The sequence below is a fragment of the Budorcas taxicolor genome, chromosome 6 (genome assembly GCF_023091745.1).
Source record: "Budorcas taxicolor isolate Tak-1 chromosome 6, Takin1.1, whole genome shotgun sequence".
Classification (NCBI taxonomy): Eukaryota; Metazoa; Chordata; class Mammalia; order Artiodactyla; family Bovidae; genus Budorcas; species Budorcas taxicolor.
Window position 1 is genome coordinate 68,654,675 of NC_068915.1, and position 15,417 is coordinate 68,670,091.

At 41.9% G+C, this 15,417-nt stretch overlaps 1 protein-coding gene across 1 annotated transcript in view; it reads right to left on the minus strand.

Moving 5' to 3' along the window:
* Window positions 1-15,417, minus strand: part of USP46 (ubiquitin specific peptidase 46) — a 71,212-nt gene that overhangs the window by 4,532 nt on the left and 51,263 nt on the right. Inside the window, exons 6-7 of the mRNA XM_052642029.1 lie at window positions 3,553-3,636; window positions 1,234-1,431 (exon numbers count right to left, since the gene is read on the minus strand). Of these exons, the coding sequence (XP_052497989.1) occupies window positions 1,234-1,431; window positions 3,553-3,636 (282 nt within the window). The remainder of the gene's footprint in view (window positions 1-1,233; window positions 1,432-3,552; window positions 3,637-15,417) is intronic.

Genomic DNA, 15,417 nt, shown 5'->3' on the forward strand with positions numbered 1-15,417 from the left:
AATCAAAGAAAACTGTTAAAGAACTCTTATAAATAAATAAATAGAAAATAGATGTGTGTGCATGTATGCTCAGTCACTCAGTCGTGTCCACCTCTTTGGGATTCCATGGACTGTAGCCCACCAGGCTCCTCTGCCCATGGGGTTCTCCAGGCAAGAGTACTGGAGTGGGTTGCCACGCCCTCCTCCAGGGGATCTTCCCAACCCTGAGGCTCTTTAAAATAATTAGCAGTTAGAAGCTTCAGGGGCAAATAGAAAGGTGGCTTGTAACTGACCAACAAACACAACTTTCTGAGAACTAAGACAATAATCTGTGACTATGGCTCTGCATGGGACAAAACAAGGGTTGCTTCAGGTAGTTACAGTTTCTGATACCATCCACCCAGTCGAGGAAAGGAAATCACTCCATCCCTCCCTGTGGAACCACGCATCCTCTTGGTAATGGTCTGTTTACTACCACTCCATCCAGGTGGGTGGAGAGGAAAAGACACCTGCTCTGTGACAGGCCCCAATCTGAAGTCTACAAGGGCGACAGCGATGTCGATCCCAGGGAGGGGACACAGATCCATCCCAGCTGAGCAAATAATAGCAACAGGTGAATTTTCAGTAGAGTTTTCACAACTTACACCAAATTATACAATAAAAAATATTTCCTCAAAAAGACTTACAGCAAAAACACTTTGCTTCTCCATATCAAGGGCATTTCTCTCCACTCTCTTTTTTTTTTTTTTTGATTATGTACTTTTTATAGAATACAGGGGAAAGGCTTAAAACTGCCTAAAGAACACTTAAGGATACATTTTAATTATTCAAATGCCAAAAAAGTGTTAAATTCCATCCACTGCTTCCAGTCTTTATTTAGGTATCTTAAAACACTTTAGTGATCATACTAAATGAGTAACCTGGTTTTTCAGAAATTAAAATCACAGCACATTTACTTTTCCATGTGATTTCAAATTCTTTGTATCTAATGGAGATTTATTATTTCCTTTATGAGAGAACATTTAAATTATTATTATGTGTTAATTTTATCTTTATTTTTAAATTTATTATTTTACTTTATATACATAAGTTTAGAGATTCATTTTGAGGTGATAAACTGGAGCTTAGAGGAAATTCCCCGAAGCACCATCACCACGGAGTCTCATATCCCTGGCCCCACCCCTGAAAGATGTGGCAGAGTCCACGTGGCCCAAGGACAGCGCCTCCTTCCACACGCTCCCTGCCCACCCTCACCTGCCGCAGTGCACCACCACCGCGACCAGGTCATACATGCGGTCCAGGTTGACTGCATCACTGGAGGTGTTGAACAGCCGGAGTTCCAACGGGAAGACCACTCGGTAAGAGAGCTTGGTGTACCTATGGAGCTGCTCCATGTACTTGAACCGCTTGAGGTGCAGGGCCAAAATCATGGGCAGCTTTTTGACTCTCATCCTAAAATAAACCATGCAACAGAAAATCAGTGGCATCCAATGCCTGTGAGTGGGACCAATTATACCACAGCCTGCATGAATGGAGAGCAGGAGGGGTCCAACAAACCTCAAACCAGCAAACAGCCAATCCACATGCCAGAGTAAAGGGATGCTCGCTTGCACAGACTCGGCTAACTGGAGCCTAGTAAGCAGAGAAGAGCGCAGTGGGGCTAGGATGTGGGGGTGGGATCATCTGTTTGGTCAAAGGAGACACCCCAGAACTTATGTACCAATAAAAATATGATGCACAATTGCTCTACGTCACTGCCCTCTGCCTCCCAGGAAGAATGATATTTGGATAATCCCTCAACTCTGAGATAATGGAGAGAGGGACAGTTTTTGAGAAAAGCAGGCTGGGGAAAGGACAAGCAGAGGGTGGATTCTGTACATTCAGGTTCTGAGAACCGACAAACAGGCATGCCTCAGATATCCACTGCCAACTGGTTACCATCAGATAATCAGGCATGCTGGGCCCATTCTCCCTCCTTACTCCTGGGCAAGTTATTTCCCTTTTCTGGCTCTCAGGTTCCTCGCTTATAAATTCAGAGATTGATTGGCTTAGGGCTATATTTCTCAAAATAGGCTCGTGAGAGCACGGGAGATGTTAATGGATGTGGGGTTTCTGAAGTCAAGTCAGGATGCTGCTCTCCCTTCTGTTCCTAAGTTCCTCCTTGCACATCCACATACCTAAGGCTTTGAGAAATCCTGCAGAAAAGGATTTTCTTTTGTTCGATGCAGCAGTTCCGCAACTTACACAAACATGAAAAGCTCTTTTTTCAACTAGATGACCATTAACATTCTTCAGTAAGAAGTCGCAAAGACAATAGTTTATGGAGATAACTCTGATAGAATAGAGGATTTTCTGGTTACCTTCGAGGACACCTTCTTTGAAGGTCCTGAATTATTGTAAATGCTGTTTGACTTGTGCATATTTTCCATGAATTATTGTTTGTAAAGGACAAATTTAATAGAATATTATTTAGAAATCTATTGAAAAAAAAATCCTGTGCATAAAAGTAAGCAAAACCACACCATCAGCAGAAACGTAAGATTTATGGGGATCCCTATTATTTTTTAGGAACACTGCATTTTAATGTATGAAACTTCCAGGGTTGAATAGAATATGCTTTCATGCTCCACTGGAAGACCTAGGATGGCCTTAGGCAGACTTAGTTTAGATTATATGGATGGGGACAGAGATAAGCTCCCCAACCACCAATGAATGTTAACTCCCATCTGCCACCACAATGACTAACCTTTCTCCAATTCTGAGGCACCAAAGAAAGATGTGCATGTCTGGGGATGAAGGGCTGAGAGACTGGTCAGAGAAACTCATTCAACTTCAGCTCTAGATCCCTCACAGTTTTAGATGGTAGGATTGGGCATCTGTGAGTTATCCTGAATAGGCCACAAACTATGGATAGGGTAAACTTAACTCATGGTAAAGCTTCACAGGATAGTAAAAATGTCAAGATTTTTGGCTTCTGGGGACAGAACATAGGGAAGGACAATTATTTCACATTGTTCAAGACCTGTAACTGGCCAGTGCTGGTAAAAAGACGGGCAACCTTGGGTCTTATATCAACTCTGAATATGGTAACTTTCTTTTTACCCATCCATAGACTGATGTTATTGATTTCCTCATGCTTCCTTATTAAATGATTAGTATTACTTGCCTCTTCTATCTTCTAAATAAGAAGTTCCAACATTAGGCAATACTAACAGTACTATTGGGTGACCAGTATGTGTTATGTACTATGCTACGTCATTTTTATGATTCACCTTTAATCCCAAGAGGACAGTGATCACACTTGCTCACCACTTGTTTACCCAGCATGAGTATCTGGCACACTGAATAAATGAATGAACAAACAAACAGATGAACACATGATCAGATGAATGGGCAACTTCCCCAGGTAGGCATTCTTATCGTATTCTACCAGTGAAGAAGGTAACTGACTTCTCCAAAGCTACTTGGTTACGAGCCCTAGGAACTGGGATTCAAAAATCAGATCTGTCAGGCTCCACAGTCTGGTCCCTTCTGTGGATAGAAAGCCAGCCCCTGGGCTAAACCCTTACGCACCTTTTCTGGGCCTCCTGTTTGCTGCAGCATGTTTCACAATAATACTTCTGTTCACTACACAGTGTTTCTGTGTTGCTGAAATCTCTGCAAAGAAAAATATTTTCAGCTTAACAGAAGTCCAAAATGTATTCAGCTTACCATGTCCTAAACTCTCTATTACCTGTAGGGTAATTTTTAAGTGAATGTGGGTAAAGAAGTAATGAGAAAAGAGTCTTCTTGGGAGCAAGTGCTATGAGGATTAGAGCATGTTCACTGGGCTGGGTTATGATTTCACCATGAAAGATTTTCAAGTAAGCTTTATTTAATGGGACACAGATAGATCTAAATTAGGGTTTCCAACTGATTCAGGAAAAACAAAAAAAAAAAGAAACTCAAGGTTTTTAAGAGACAGTACCCGAAAACTGGAGATGAAAATTATAATAGAAAAATACTAACTATAGTAAAAGCCAACCATTACAGTCAAAGTCAAATCCAAAAAACCATCATACAAAATGCTAGGAGACATTACTACATGGTTAATGAAAAACGATCTGTCTTAGGTGGTCTACATTTTCAAAGAGCACGAAAGATAATAAAATTTAAATCGTATTCAATGGCCCTTATATTGAACTCAGAAAATCTTAAATTATCAGGAGATGACTACCAACCCCCTGCTCCCCTCCTGCCCACATGCTGGATGATAAGAACTCCCAACCACCTCCTCCTGAGAACAAACGCCATTGGGATGCTATGTCAGTATTCACCTTATCGTAAGATCTTACTGTGCTACTGACAGCTTTCATTTTTTAAAATGTCACGGCTTTTCATTCTTCTCTGGCCATCAAGATTCTACTCAGCATTCCTGGGGTACTGCCTCAAAGGCTGAATAGAATATCCAGAATATCGTAACACCCTGGAGTCTTGAAAAAGGCCGTGACGTTTCCTTATTCACAGGGAGTGTCCTAGCACTAGATCAACCAGCTTTTACCAAACAGAAAAAGTTATTTACATGGTGTTACTAACTCAACCACTTAAATAGAGTTTATCAAGAGAATACATAGATTATTCATTCATTAGATTCCCCAGTGGCTATCAACCATACCCTGGACTGGGTGCTGGGGATCCACAGAGAACGCCTGCCCTCACAGCACACAGGTTACCAGAGACACAAGCAATGAGCCATTTACAACACTCAGTGTTCGGTGCAGGTGAAACATACATCATTTCATACTACTGACTCCCCTGCCTAAAGCTCTTAGATAGTTTCTTGGTGAATTCAGGAATAAAATCCAAATTTCTTTTTTAACTTCTTAAAAAATTTATTTGACTGCTGGCTCTTAAGTTGCAGCATGTGGGATCTAGTTCCCAGGCCAGGGATCAAACCTGCTCCCCTGCATTGGGGGTGCCACGTCTCAGCCACTGGACCACCAAGGAAGTCCCTAAAATCCACATTTCTTGCTATGCCAACAGACTGTCTGCTCTTCTGCCCCATCTCTGGCCTTCCTGCCTCCTTCACGCTGCTCCAGTCCCACCAGCAGGCCTTCTCTGCAGATCCAGGGTGCCTTGCTCTCCCTGCTCCAGTCCCACCGGCTGGCCTTCTCTGCAGCTCCAGGGTGCCTTGCTCTCCCTGCTCCAGTCCCACCGGCTGGCCTTCTCTGCAGCTCCAGGGAGCCTTGCTCTCCCTGCTCCAGGGCATTTGCCAGTGCCATTTTTCTCTTCACTAACAGCTTTTTCCAGATGCTTCCACCGCTGGCCCTGCTCATTGTTCAGAGCTCAGCTTCTACGTCACCTCTTTGGAAAGGACTTCCCCAGTCACTCTCTCCAAACCCATCCTGCCCCTACTCTGTTGCTGTCTTGTTTTCCTCTGAGCACTTATCACTACCTGAAACATCCTCCTAGTTGCTGGATGACGGGTATGGGCAGTGACCGTGTCTGTCTCGCTCACTGCCAGAGTCCCAGCACTGAGGATGGGCCTGACACACAACAGCACTCAATGATGTGTGCTGGCTGAACAAAGGGAAACGCATGTATACAAACTCCCCAGCAAAGTACAGAAGATGGAGAAATGAACTTGAACTGGGGCAATTCAGGATGGGTGATATCTGAGTCAGATTCTTAAAACGGGAAAGTGAACCAAGGGATTAAGAGTCCAGGATTCCAGACAGAGTGAAGGCCATGACCAAGAGGCATGAACACAAGGTACAGAGCACGCTTCTTAGAAGCTGTGTGGACCCTATGACTCTCTAACTTGTCTCTGTGGGCTTGACAGCATCAGATGGTGCTTTATGGACCATTTATGGCAGCACTCTGGAGGAAGGACTGGAGGGGGTCGAAAAGCAAAAACACAGTTTAGAAGGCAAGTATATGCAACCCTCAGACTCCAAGTGCCTGGTACCTGATACAGACTCAAACTCAGCTGAATGAATACTGCTCGGCTCTTCATGGAGTAACTGTTGTGAAATCTCTTCTTGGTCTGCACAAGATTTACTGGGGTAGAACAGAGCAACCAAGAAGGGGCAGTGAGTCTGGGTGAAGGTGGAGAGTCATAGTTTTGGAATGTCTACCACAGACAAACCTCTCCTCTGTCCTACTAAAGAATCAGAGTAGGTCAGGCAACAACACTGTAAATAAGGTACACTCCAATAAAAGTTAATTAAAAACAAGAAGACCTCAGGCAAGTACAACAAATAAGAAATTAAACACTTTCTACTCAAATTTCTCAATTAAAAAAAAAGTTTTTGTAGATCCACAAAGGTAAAAACATAGCAGAAGTTGGTACTTAAAGACCCGATTCACCATCCTGCCCAGCCCTAGATGACTGGAAGCTTGTTGCCACAGGAGAGGCAGGACAAAGCCTTCAGAGCATCTGTGAGTCAAAAACTAGAAAATGCGGCTAAGTTAGAGAGACGGAGCGGCCCCAGCAGGAAACTGAGGCACAGCGGATCTGTCAGATAATGCTGTACAGCTGTTGGAATAAAAGAGGGCAACAAATGTTGAGGAAACTCCTCAATGAGGAAATCAAAGAGGAGAGGCTGCTGCTGCTGCTAAGTCGCTTTAGTCGTGTCCAACTCCGTGCGACCCCACAGATGGCAGCCCACCAGGCTCCTCGGTCCCTGGGATTCTCCAGGCAAGAACACTGGAGTGGGTTGCCATTTTCTTCTCCAATGCATGAAAGTGAAACGTGAAAGTGAAGTCGTTCAGTTGTGTCCAACTCTAAGCAACCCCATGAACAAGAGAAGAGAAAGGTCTTTTAGACACTCGGGATAAATTACATCAAAGCACAGAGGAGAGGTTATTGGGAAAGCACAAAACTCTGTATTTCTTGAAAAAGAGTCAAAGAAACACTTTTTAAAAATATACTTTGGGAGCAAGTCTAATATGAAACATATACCTTCATAAGGACTATAAAGCCTAATGGAAATGTACACAAGAAAACTTGAAAAAAATGGAGAATGACTATGTTTCCAGCTGAGATGGCTACAGGTCGTAAGAATAGCTATCATGACCAAGGTAATGTCTATGGTTGAGAGAAAACATTTTTGATTTAAATCTTAACCTTTCGCTCAACACATTAGCTCAAAAATTGATTTAAAAAAATTCTCAGGGGCGGTCCTAAGATGGCGGAGGAATAGGACGGGGAGACCACGTTCTCGCCCACAAATTCATCAAAAGAACAGTTGAAAGCCGAGCAAATTCCATAAAACAACTTCTGAATGCTGGCAGAGGACATCAGGCACCCAGAAAGGGAGCCCATTGTCTTCAAAAGGAGGTAGGACAAAATATAAAAGATAAAAAGACAAAAGAGGTAGGGACGGAGACCCCTCCTGAGAAGAGAGTCTTAAAAAAGAGAAGTTTCCAAACACCAGGAAACACTCTCGCTGGCGGGTCTATGGCGAGCCTTGGAATCTCAGAGGGCAAAATAACCAGGAGGAAAAATAAATAAAAAATTAAAACCCACAGATTACGTGCCTGACAGCAAGTGGAGGAGGAGGAGCCCAGACGCTCGCATCGCCCACTAGCAAGCAGGGGCTGGACAGGGAGGTGCGGGCTGCATTGCTTTGGGTAAGGACCTCGCCTGAATGCCCTGAGGGCAATCTGAGGGAACTAGCTTGAGACAGCAACCCAGACTGGAACAGCTATCGGTAGTTCAGTCGGTAAAGCGTCTGTCTACAATATGGGAGACCTGAGTTTGATCCCTGAGTTGGGAAGATCCCCTCGAGAAGGAAATGGCAGTCTACTTCAGGACAATTGCCTGGAAAATCCCATGGACAGAGGAGCCTGGTAGGCTACAGTCTATGGGGTCGGAAAGAGTCGGACACGACTGAGCAACTTCACTTTCACTTTCATGACACCGCCAGCCTTGCTCATAGAACAAAGGACTGAGCAGAGCTAGCCGGCTGAGGACCGGCCCATCCCCCACCGGAGGCAGGCAGGCGAGGGCAGCCAGAGCCGGAAGGGGGCAATCCTGGCCCCAGAGAGGCATCCTATACCAAACTGCAAGCTGACGTCATTGCTAACCAAGACTTCTTGGGATTCTGGATGGTCAACATCCTCTGGGAGAGTTGCAGAGATCAGCTCCCCAGAAGAGACACATGGCACACCTGAGAAGGCATGCCCATTGTACACCCAGAAAACCAAGTGGCTGGGACGGGGGAGGCAATAAGTCTCAGCCTTCAACTGGGACCAACTGCGCTCACCAAGCACCTGGTCACCTGAGCTGCTCGGACCTGGAAGGGCACAAAACGCAGGCCCAATCAAGTCTGCACCTTTGTGGAGTACCTGAGAACCTGAACCTGAGTGGCTTAGACCTGGGGACTGCATGAAACCCAGGGCCTGCATCAGACAGTTCCCAGCAGAGCAACCTAGAGCCTAAGTAGTATAGACTGGGAAAGCACACATGCCGTGAGCAGAGGCAAACCCAGTGTGACTGAATCATTGTGAGCACACGCCACTGATATTTGTTTGCAGGGTTCCTCCCTCCCCACAGCACGATTGAACAAGTGAGCCTAAAAAAAGTGACCTCCACCACCCGCCTTGTGTCAGGGCGGAAATTAGACACTGAAGAGACCAGCAAACAGAAGAAGCTGAAATAAACAGAGGGAACCACTCTGGAAGTGACAGGCGCAATAGATTAAAACCCTGTAGTTAGCACCGACTCCATAGGAAGGGGCCTGTAGACCTTGAGAAGTACAAGCTGGACCAAGAAACTATCTGAAAATGAACTGACCCCACACTATCTGCAACAGTTCCAGAGAAAGTCCTAGATATATTTTTACTATAATCATTTTTTAAATTAAAAAAAAATTCTTTTAATTTTTAAGTCCCCTATTACTTCTTTAATTTTCATTTTTATAACCTACTATTACCTTGCCAAAAAAAGAGAGACCCTATTTTTAAAGCAAACTTCATATATATATATAATTTTTGTGACTTTTTTTTAATATTCTATTTTTGAGAATCTAACCTCTACTCTAGATTTTTAATCTTTGCTTTTTGGTATTTGTTATCAATTTTGTACCTTTAAGAACCCAATCTTCAGTACCCATTTTAACTTGGGTGCGAGATTACTGGCTTGACTGCTCTCTCCCCCTTTGGACTCTCCTTTTTCTCCACCAGGTCGCCTCTATCTCCTCCCTCCCCCTTTTCTTCTCTACCCAACTCTGTGAATCTCTTTGTGTGTTCTGGGCTGTGGAGAATACTTAGGGAACTGATTACTAGCTGGATCTCTCTCTCTCTCCTTCTGATTCCCCCTTTTATCCCCCTGGCCACTTGTCTCCTTCCTCCCTCTTCTCTTCTCTGTGTAACTTCGTGAATATCTCTGAGTGGTCCAGACTGTGGGGCGCACATAGAAAAGTGATTACTGGCTAGCTTGCTCTCTCCCCTTTTGATTCCCCCCCCTTCTCCTCCTGGTCACCTCTATCTCCCTCCTCCCTCTTCTCTTCTCCATGTAACTATGTGTACCTCTCCAGGTGTCCCTCACTGTGGAGAAACTTTTCATCATTAACCTAGATGTTTTATCATTGGTACTGTATAGATGGAGAAGTCTTGAGGCTACTGTAAGAATAAGACTGAAAACCAGAGGCAGGAGGCTTAAGTCCAAATCCTGAGAACACCAGAGAACTCCTGAATCCAGGAAACATTAATCGATAGGAGCTCATCAAATGCTTCTATACCTACACTGAAACCAAGAACCACCCAAGAGCCAAAAAGTTCCAGAGCAAGACATACCAAGCAAATTCTCCAGCAACACGGGAACACAACCATGAGCTTCAATATACAGGCTGCCCAAAGTCACACCAAACCCACTGACATCTCAAAACTCATTACTGGACACTTCATTGCACTCTAGAGAGAAGAAATCCAGTTCCACCCACCAGCTTCCCTAACCAGGAAACCTTGACAAGCCACCCATCCAACCTCACCCACAGCAAGGAACCTCCACAATAAAGAGGAACCACAAACTGCCAGAATACAGAAAGGCCACCCCAAACACAGCAATATAAACAAGATGAAAAGGCAGAGAAATACCCAGCAGGTAAAGGAACAGGATAAATGCCCACCAAACCAAACAAAAGAGGAAGAGATAGGGAATCTACATGATAAAGAATTCCAAATAATGATAGTGAAAATGATCCAAAACCTTGAAAACAAACTGGAGTTACAGATAAATAGCCTGGAGACAAGGATCGAGAAGATGCAAGAAAGAACTTCCCTGGTGGCTCGGTAAAGCGTCTGTCTGCCTACAATGTGGGAGACCTGGGTTCAATCCCTGGGTCGGGAAGATCTCCTGGAGAAGGGAATGGCAACCCACTCCAGTATTCTTGCCCTCCCCCCCAAAAGCAGCTCAAAGAAGTATTTTGGGCTTCCCTGATAGCTCAGTTGGTAAAGAATCTGCCTGCAACGCAGGAGACCCCGGTTCGATTACTGGGTTGGGAAGATCTGCTGGAGAAGGGAAACGCTACCCACTCCAGTATTCTGGCCTCGAGAATTCCATGGACAGTCCATGAGGCCTCAAAGAGTCGGACACGACTGAGCCACTTTCACTTTCAAACAAATAATTGGCCCCATAATAATCATAGAGATAATAATAATCATAGAAGAAATAAAAAAGAGTCAATATATAATGAATAATCCAATAAATGAGATCAAAAACACTCTGGAGGGAACCAACAGTAGAATAACAGAGGCAGAAGATAGGATAAGTGAGGTAGAAGATAGAATGGTAGAAATAAATGAAACAGAGAGGAAAAAAGAAAAAAGAATTAAAAGAAATAAGGACAACCTCAGAGACCTCTGGGACAATGTTAAACGCCCCAATATTCAAACCATAGGTGTCCCAGAAGAAGAAGAAAAAAAGAAAGACCATGAGAAAATACTTGAGGAGGTAATAGTTGAAAACTTCCCTAAAACGGGGAAGGAAATAATCACCAAAGTCCAAGAAACCCAGAGTCCCAAACAGGATAAACCCAAGGCGAAACACCCCAAGACACATATTAATCAAATGAACAAAGATCAAACACAAAGAACAAATATTAAAAGCAGCAAGGGAAAAACAACAAATAACACACAAAGGGATTCCCATAAGGATAACTGCAGATCTTTCACTAGAAACTCTTCAGGCCAGGAGGGAATGGCAGGACATACTTAAAGTGATGAAAGAAAATAACCTACAGCCCAGATTACCATACCCAGCAAGGAAATATGAAGGAGAAATCAAAAGCTTTACAGACAAGGAAAAGCTAAGGGAATTCAGCACCACCAAACCAGCTCTCCAACAAATGCTAAAGGATCTTCTCTAGACAGGAAACACAGAAAGGGAGTATAAATTCGAACCCAAAGCAATAAGGTAAATGGCAACGGGATCAAACTTATCAATAATTACCTTAAATGTAAATGGGTTGAATGCCCCAACCAAAAGACAAAAGACTGGCTGAATGGATACAAAAACAAGATCCCTATATATGTTGTCTACAAGAGACCCACCTTGAAACAAGGGACACATACAGACTGAAAGTGAAGGGCTGGGAAAAGATATTCCATGGAAATAGAGACAAAAAGAAAGCAGGAGTAGCAATACTCATATTAGATAAAGTAGACTTTAAAACAAAGGCTGTGAAAAGAGCCAAAGATGGACACTACATAATGATCAAAGGATTAATCCAAGAAGAAGACATAACAATTATAAATATATATGCACCCAACATAGGAGCACCACAATATGTAAGACAAATGCTAATAAGTATGAAAGGGGAAATTAACAATAACACAATAATAGTGGGAGACTTTAATACCCCACTCACACCTATGGATATATCAACTAAATAGAAAATTAACAAGGAAACACAAACTTTAAATCATACAATAGACCAATTAGACCTAATTGATACCTATAGGACATTTCACTCCAAAACAATGAATTTCACCTTTTTCTCAAGCGCACACGGAAACTTCTCCAGGAAAGACCACAACCTGGGCCATAAATCTAGCCTTGGTAAATTCAAAAAAATTGAAATCATTTCAAGCATCTTTTCTGACCATAATGTATTAAGATTAGATGTCAATTACAGGAGAAAAACTATTAAAAATTCCAACATATGGAGGCTGAACAACACGCTGCTGAATAACCAACAAATCACAGAAGAAATCAAAAAAGAAATCACAATATGCATAGAAATGAATGAAAATGAAAACATAACAACCCAAAACCTATGGGGTACTGTAAAAGCAGTGCTAAGGGGAAGGTTCATAGCAACACAGGATTACCTCAAGAAACAAGAAAAAAGTCAAATAAATAACCTAACTCTACACCTAAACCAACTAGAAAAGGAAGAAATGAAGAACCCCAGGGTTAGTAGAAGGAAAGAAATCTTTAAAATTAGGGCAGAAATAAATGCAAAAAAAAGGCAAGAGACCATAGCAAAATTCAACAAAGCCAAAAGCTGGTTCTTTGACAAGATAAATAAAATTGACAAACCATTAGCCAGACTCACCAAGAAACAAAGGGAGAAAAATCAAATCAACAAAATTAGAAGTGAAAATGGAGAGATCACAACAGACAACACAGAAATACAAAGGATCATAAGAGACTAATATTAGCAACTATATGCAAATAAAATGGACAACTTGGAAGAAATGGACAAATTCTTAGTAAAGTACAACTTTTCAAAACTGAACCAGGAAGAAATAGAAAATCTTACCAGACCCATCACAAGCAGGGAAATTGAAACTGTAATCAGAAATCTTCCAACAAACAAAAGCCCAGGACCCGATGGCTTTACATCTGAATTCTACCAAAAATTTGGAGAAGAGCTAACACCTCTCCTATTCAAACTCTTCCAGAAAATTGCAGAGGAAGGTAAACTTCCAAACTCATTCTATGAGGCCACCATCACCCTAATACCAAAACCTGACAAAGATGTCACAAAAAAAGAAAACTACAGGTCAATATCACTGATGAACATAGATGCAAAAATCCTTAACAAAATTCTAGCAAACAGAATCCAACAACATATTAAAAAGGTCATACATCATGACCAAGTGGGCTTTATCCCAGAGATGCAAGGATTCTTCAATAACTGCAAATCAATCAATTTAATACATCACATTAACAAATTGAAAAATAAAAACCATGTGATTATTTCAATAGATGCAGAGAAAGCCTTTGACAAAAATCAACATCCATTTATGATAAAAACCCTCCAGAAATCAGGAATAGAAGGAACATACCTCAACATAATAAAAGCTATATATGACAAACCCACAGCAAACATTATCCTCAATGGTGAAAAATTGAAAGCATTTTCCCTAAAGTCAGGAACAAGACAAGGGTGCCCACTTTCACCACTACTATTCAACATAGTTTTGGAAGTTTTGGCCACAGCAATCAGAGCAGAAAAAGAAATAAAAGGAATCCAGATTGGAAAAGAAAAAGTAAAACTTTCACTGTTTGCAGATGACATGATCCTCTACATAGAAAACCCTAAAGATTGCACCAGAAAATTACTAGAGCTAATCAACAAATATAGTAAAGTTGCAGGATATAAAATCAACACACAGAAATCCCTTGCATTGCTATACACTAACAGTGAGAAAACAGAAAGAGAAATTAAGGAAACAATTCCATTCACCATTGCAACAAAAAGAATAAAATACTTAGGAATATATCTACCTAAAGAAACAAAAGACCTATATATAGGCAACTATAAAACACTGGTGAAAGAAATCAGAGGACACAAATAGATGGAGAAATATACTGTGTTCATGAAGAATCAATATAGTGAAAATGAGTATACTACCCAAAGCAATCTACAGATTCAATGCAATCCCTATCAAGCTACCAACGGTATTTTTCACAGAGCTAGAACAAAGAATTTCACAATTTGTATGGAAATACGAAAAATCTTGAATAGCCTAAGCAATCTTGAGAAAGAAGAATGGAACTGGAGGAATCAACCTGCTTGACTTCAGGCTCTACTACAAAGCCACAGTCATCAAGAGAATATGGTACTGGCACAAAGACAGAAATATAGATCAATGGAACAAAATAGAAAGCCCAGAGATAAATCCACACACCTATGGACACCTTATCTTTGACAAAGGAGGCAAGAATATACAATGGATTAAAGACAATCTCTTTTACAAGTGGTGCTGGGAAAACTGGTCAACCACTTGTAAAAGAATGAAACTAGAACACTTTCTCACACCATACACAAAAATAAACTCAAAATGGATTAAAGATCCAAACATAAGACCAGAAACTATTAAACTCCTAGAGGAAAACAGGCAAAACACTCTCCAACATAAACCACAGCAGGATCCTCTATGACCCACCTGCCAGAATATTGGAAATAAAATCAAAAATAACCAAATGGGACCTAATTGAAATTAAAAGCTTCTGCACAACAAGGAAACTATAAGCAAGGTGAAAAGACAGCCTTCTGAATGGGAGAAAATAATAGCAAATGAAGCAATGGACAAAGAATTAATCTCAAAAATATTCAAGCAAATCCTGCAGCTTAATTCCAGAAAAATAAGCAACCCAATCAAAAAATGGGCTGAAGAACTAAACAGACATTTCTCCAAAGAAGACATAAAGATGGCTAACAAACACATGAAAAGATGCTCAACATCACTCATTATCAGAGAAATGCAAATCAAAACCACAATGAGGTACCATTTCACGCCAGTCAGAATGGCTGCGATCCAAAAGTCTACAAGCAATAAATGCTGGAGAGGGTGTGGAGAAAAGGGAACCCTCTTACACTGTTGGTGGGAATGCAAACTAGTACAACCACTATGGAGAACAGTGTGGAGATTCCTTAAAAAACTGGAAATAGAACTACCATATGACCCAGCAATCCCACTGCTGGGCATACACACTGAGGAAACCAGAATTGAAAGAGACATATGTACCCCAACGTTCATCACAACACTCCTTATAATAGCCAGGACATGGAAGCAACCTAGATGTCCATCAGCAGACGAATGGATAAGAAAGCTGTGGTACATATACACAATGGAATATTACTCAGCCATTAAGAAGAATACATTTGAATCAGTTCTAATGAGGTGGATGAAACTGGAGCCGATTATACAGAGTGAAGTAAGCCAGAAAGAAAAACACCAATACAGTATACTAATACATATGGAATTTAGAAAGATGGTAATGATAACCCTGTATGCAAAACAGCAAAAGAGACACAGATGTATAGAATAGTCTTTTGGACTCTGTGGGAGAGGGCGAGGGTGGGATGATTTGGGAGAATGGCATTGAAATGTAAATTATCATATGTGAAATGAATCGCCAGTCCAGGTTTGATGCATGATATAGGGTGCTCGGGGCTGGTACACTGGGATGACCCAGGGGGATGGGATGGGGAGGGAGGT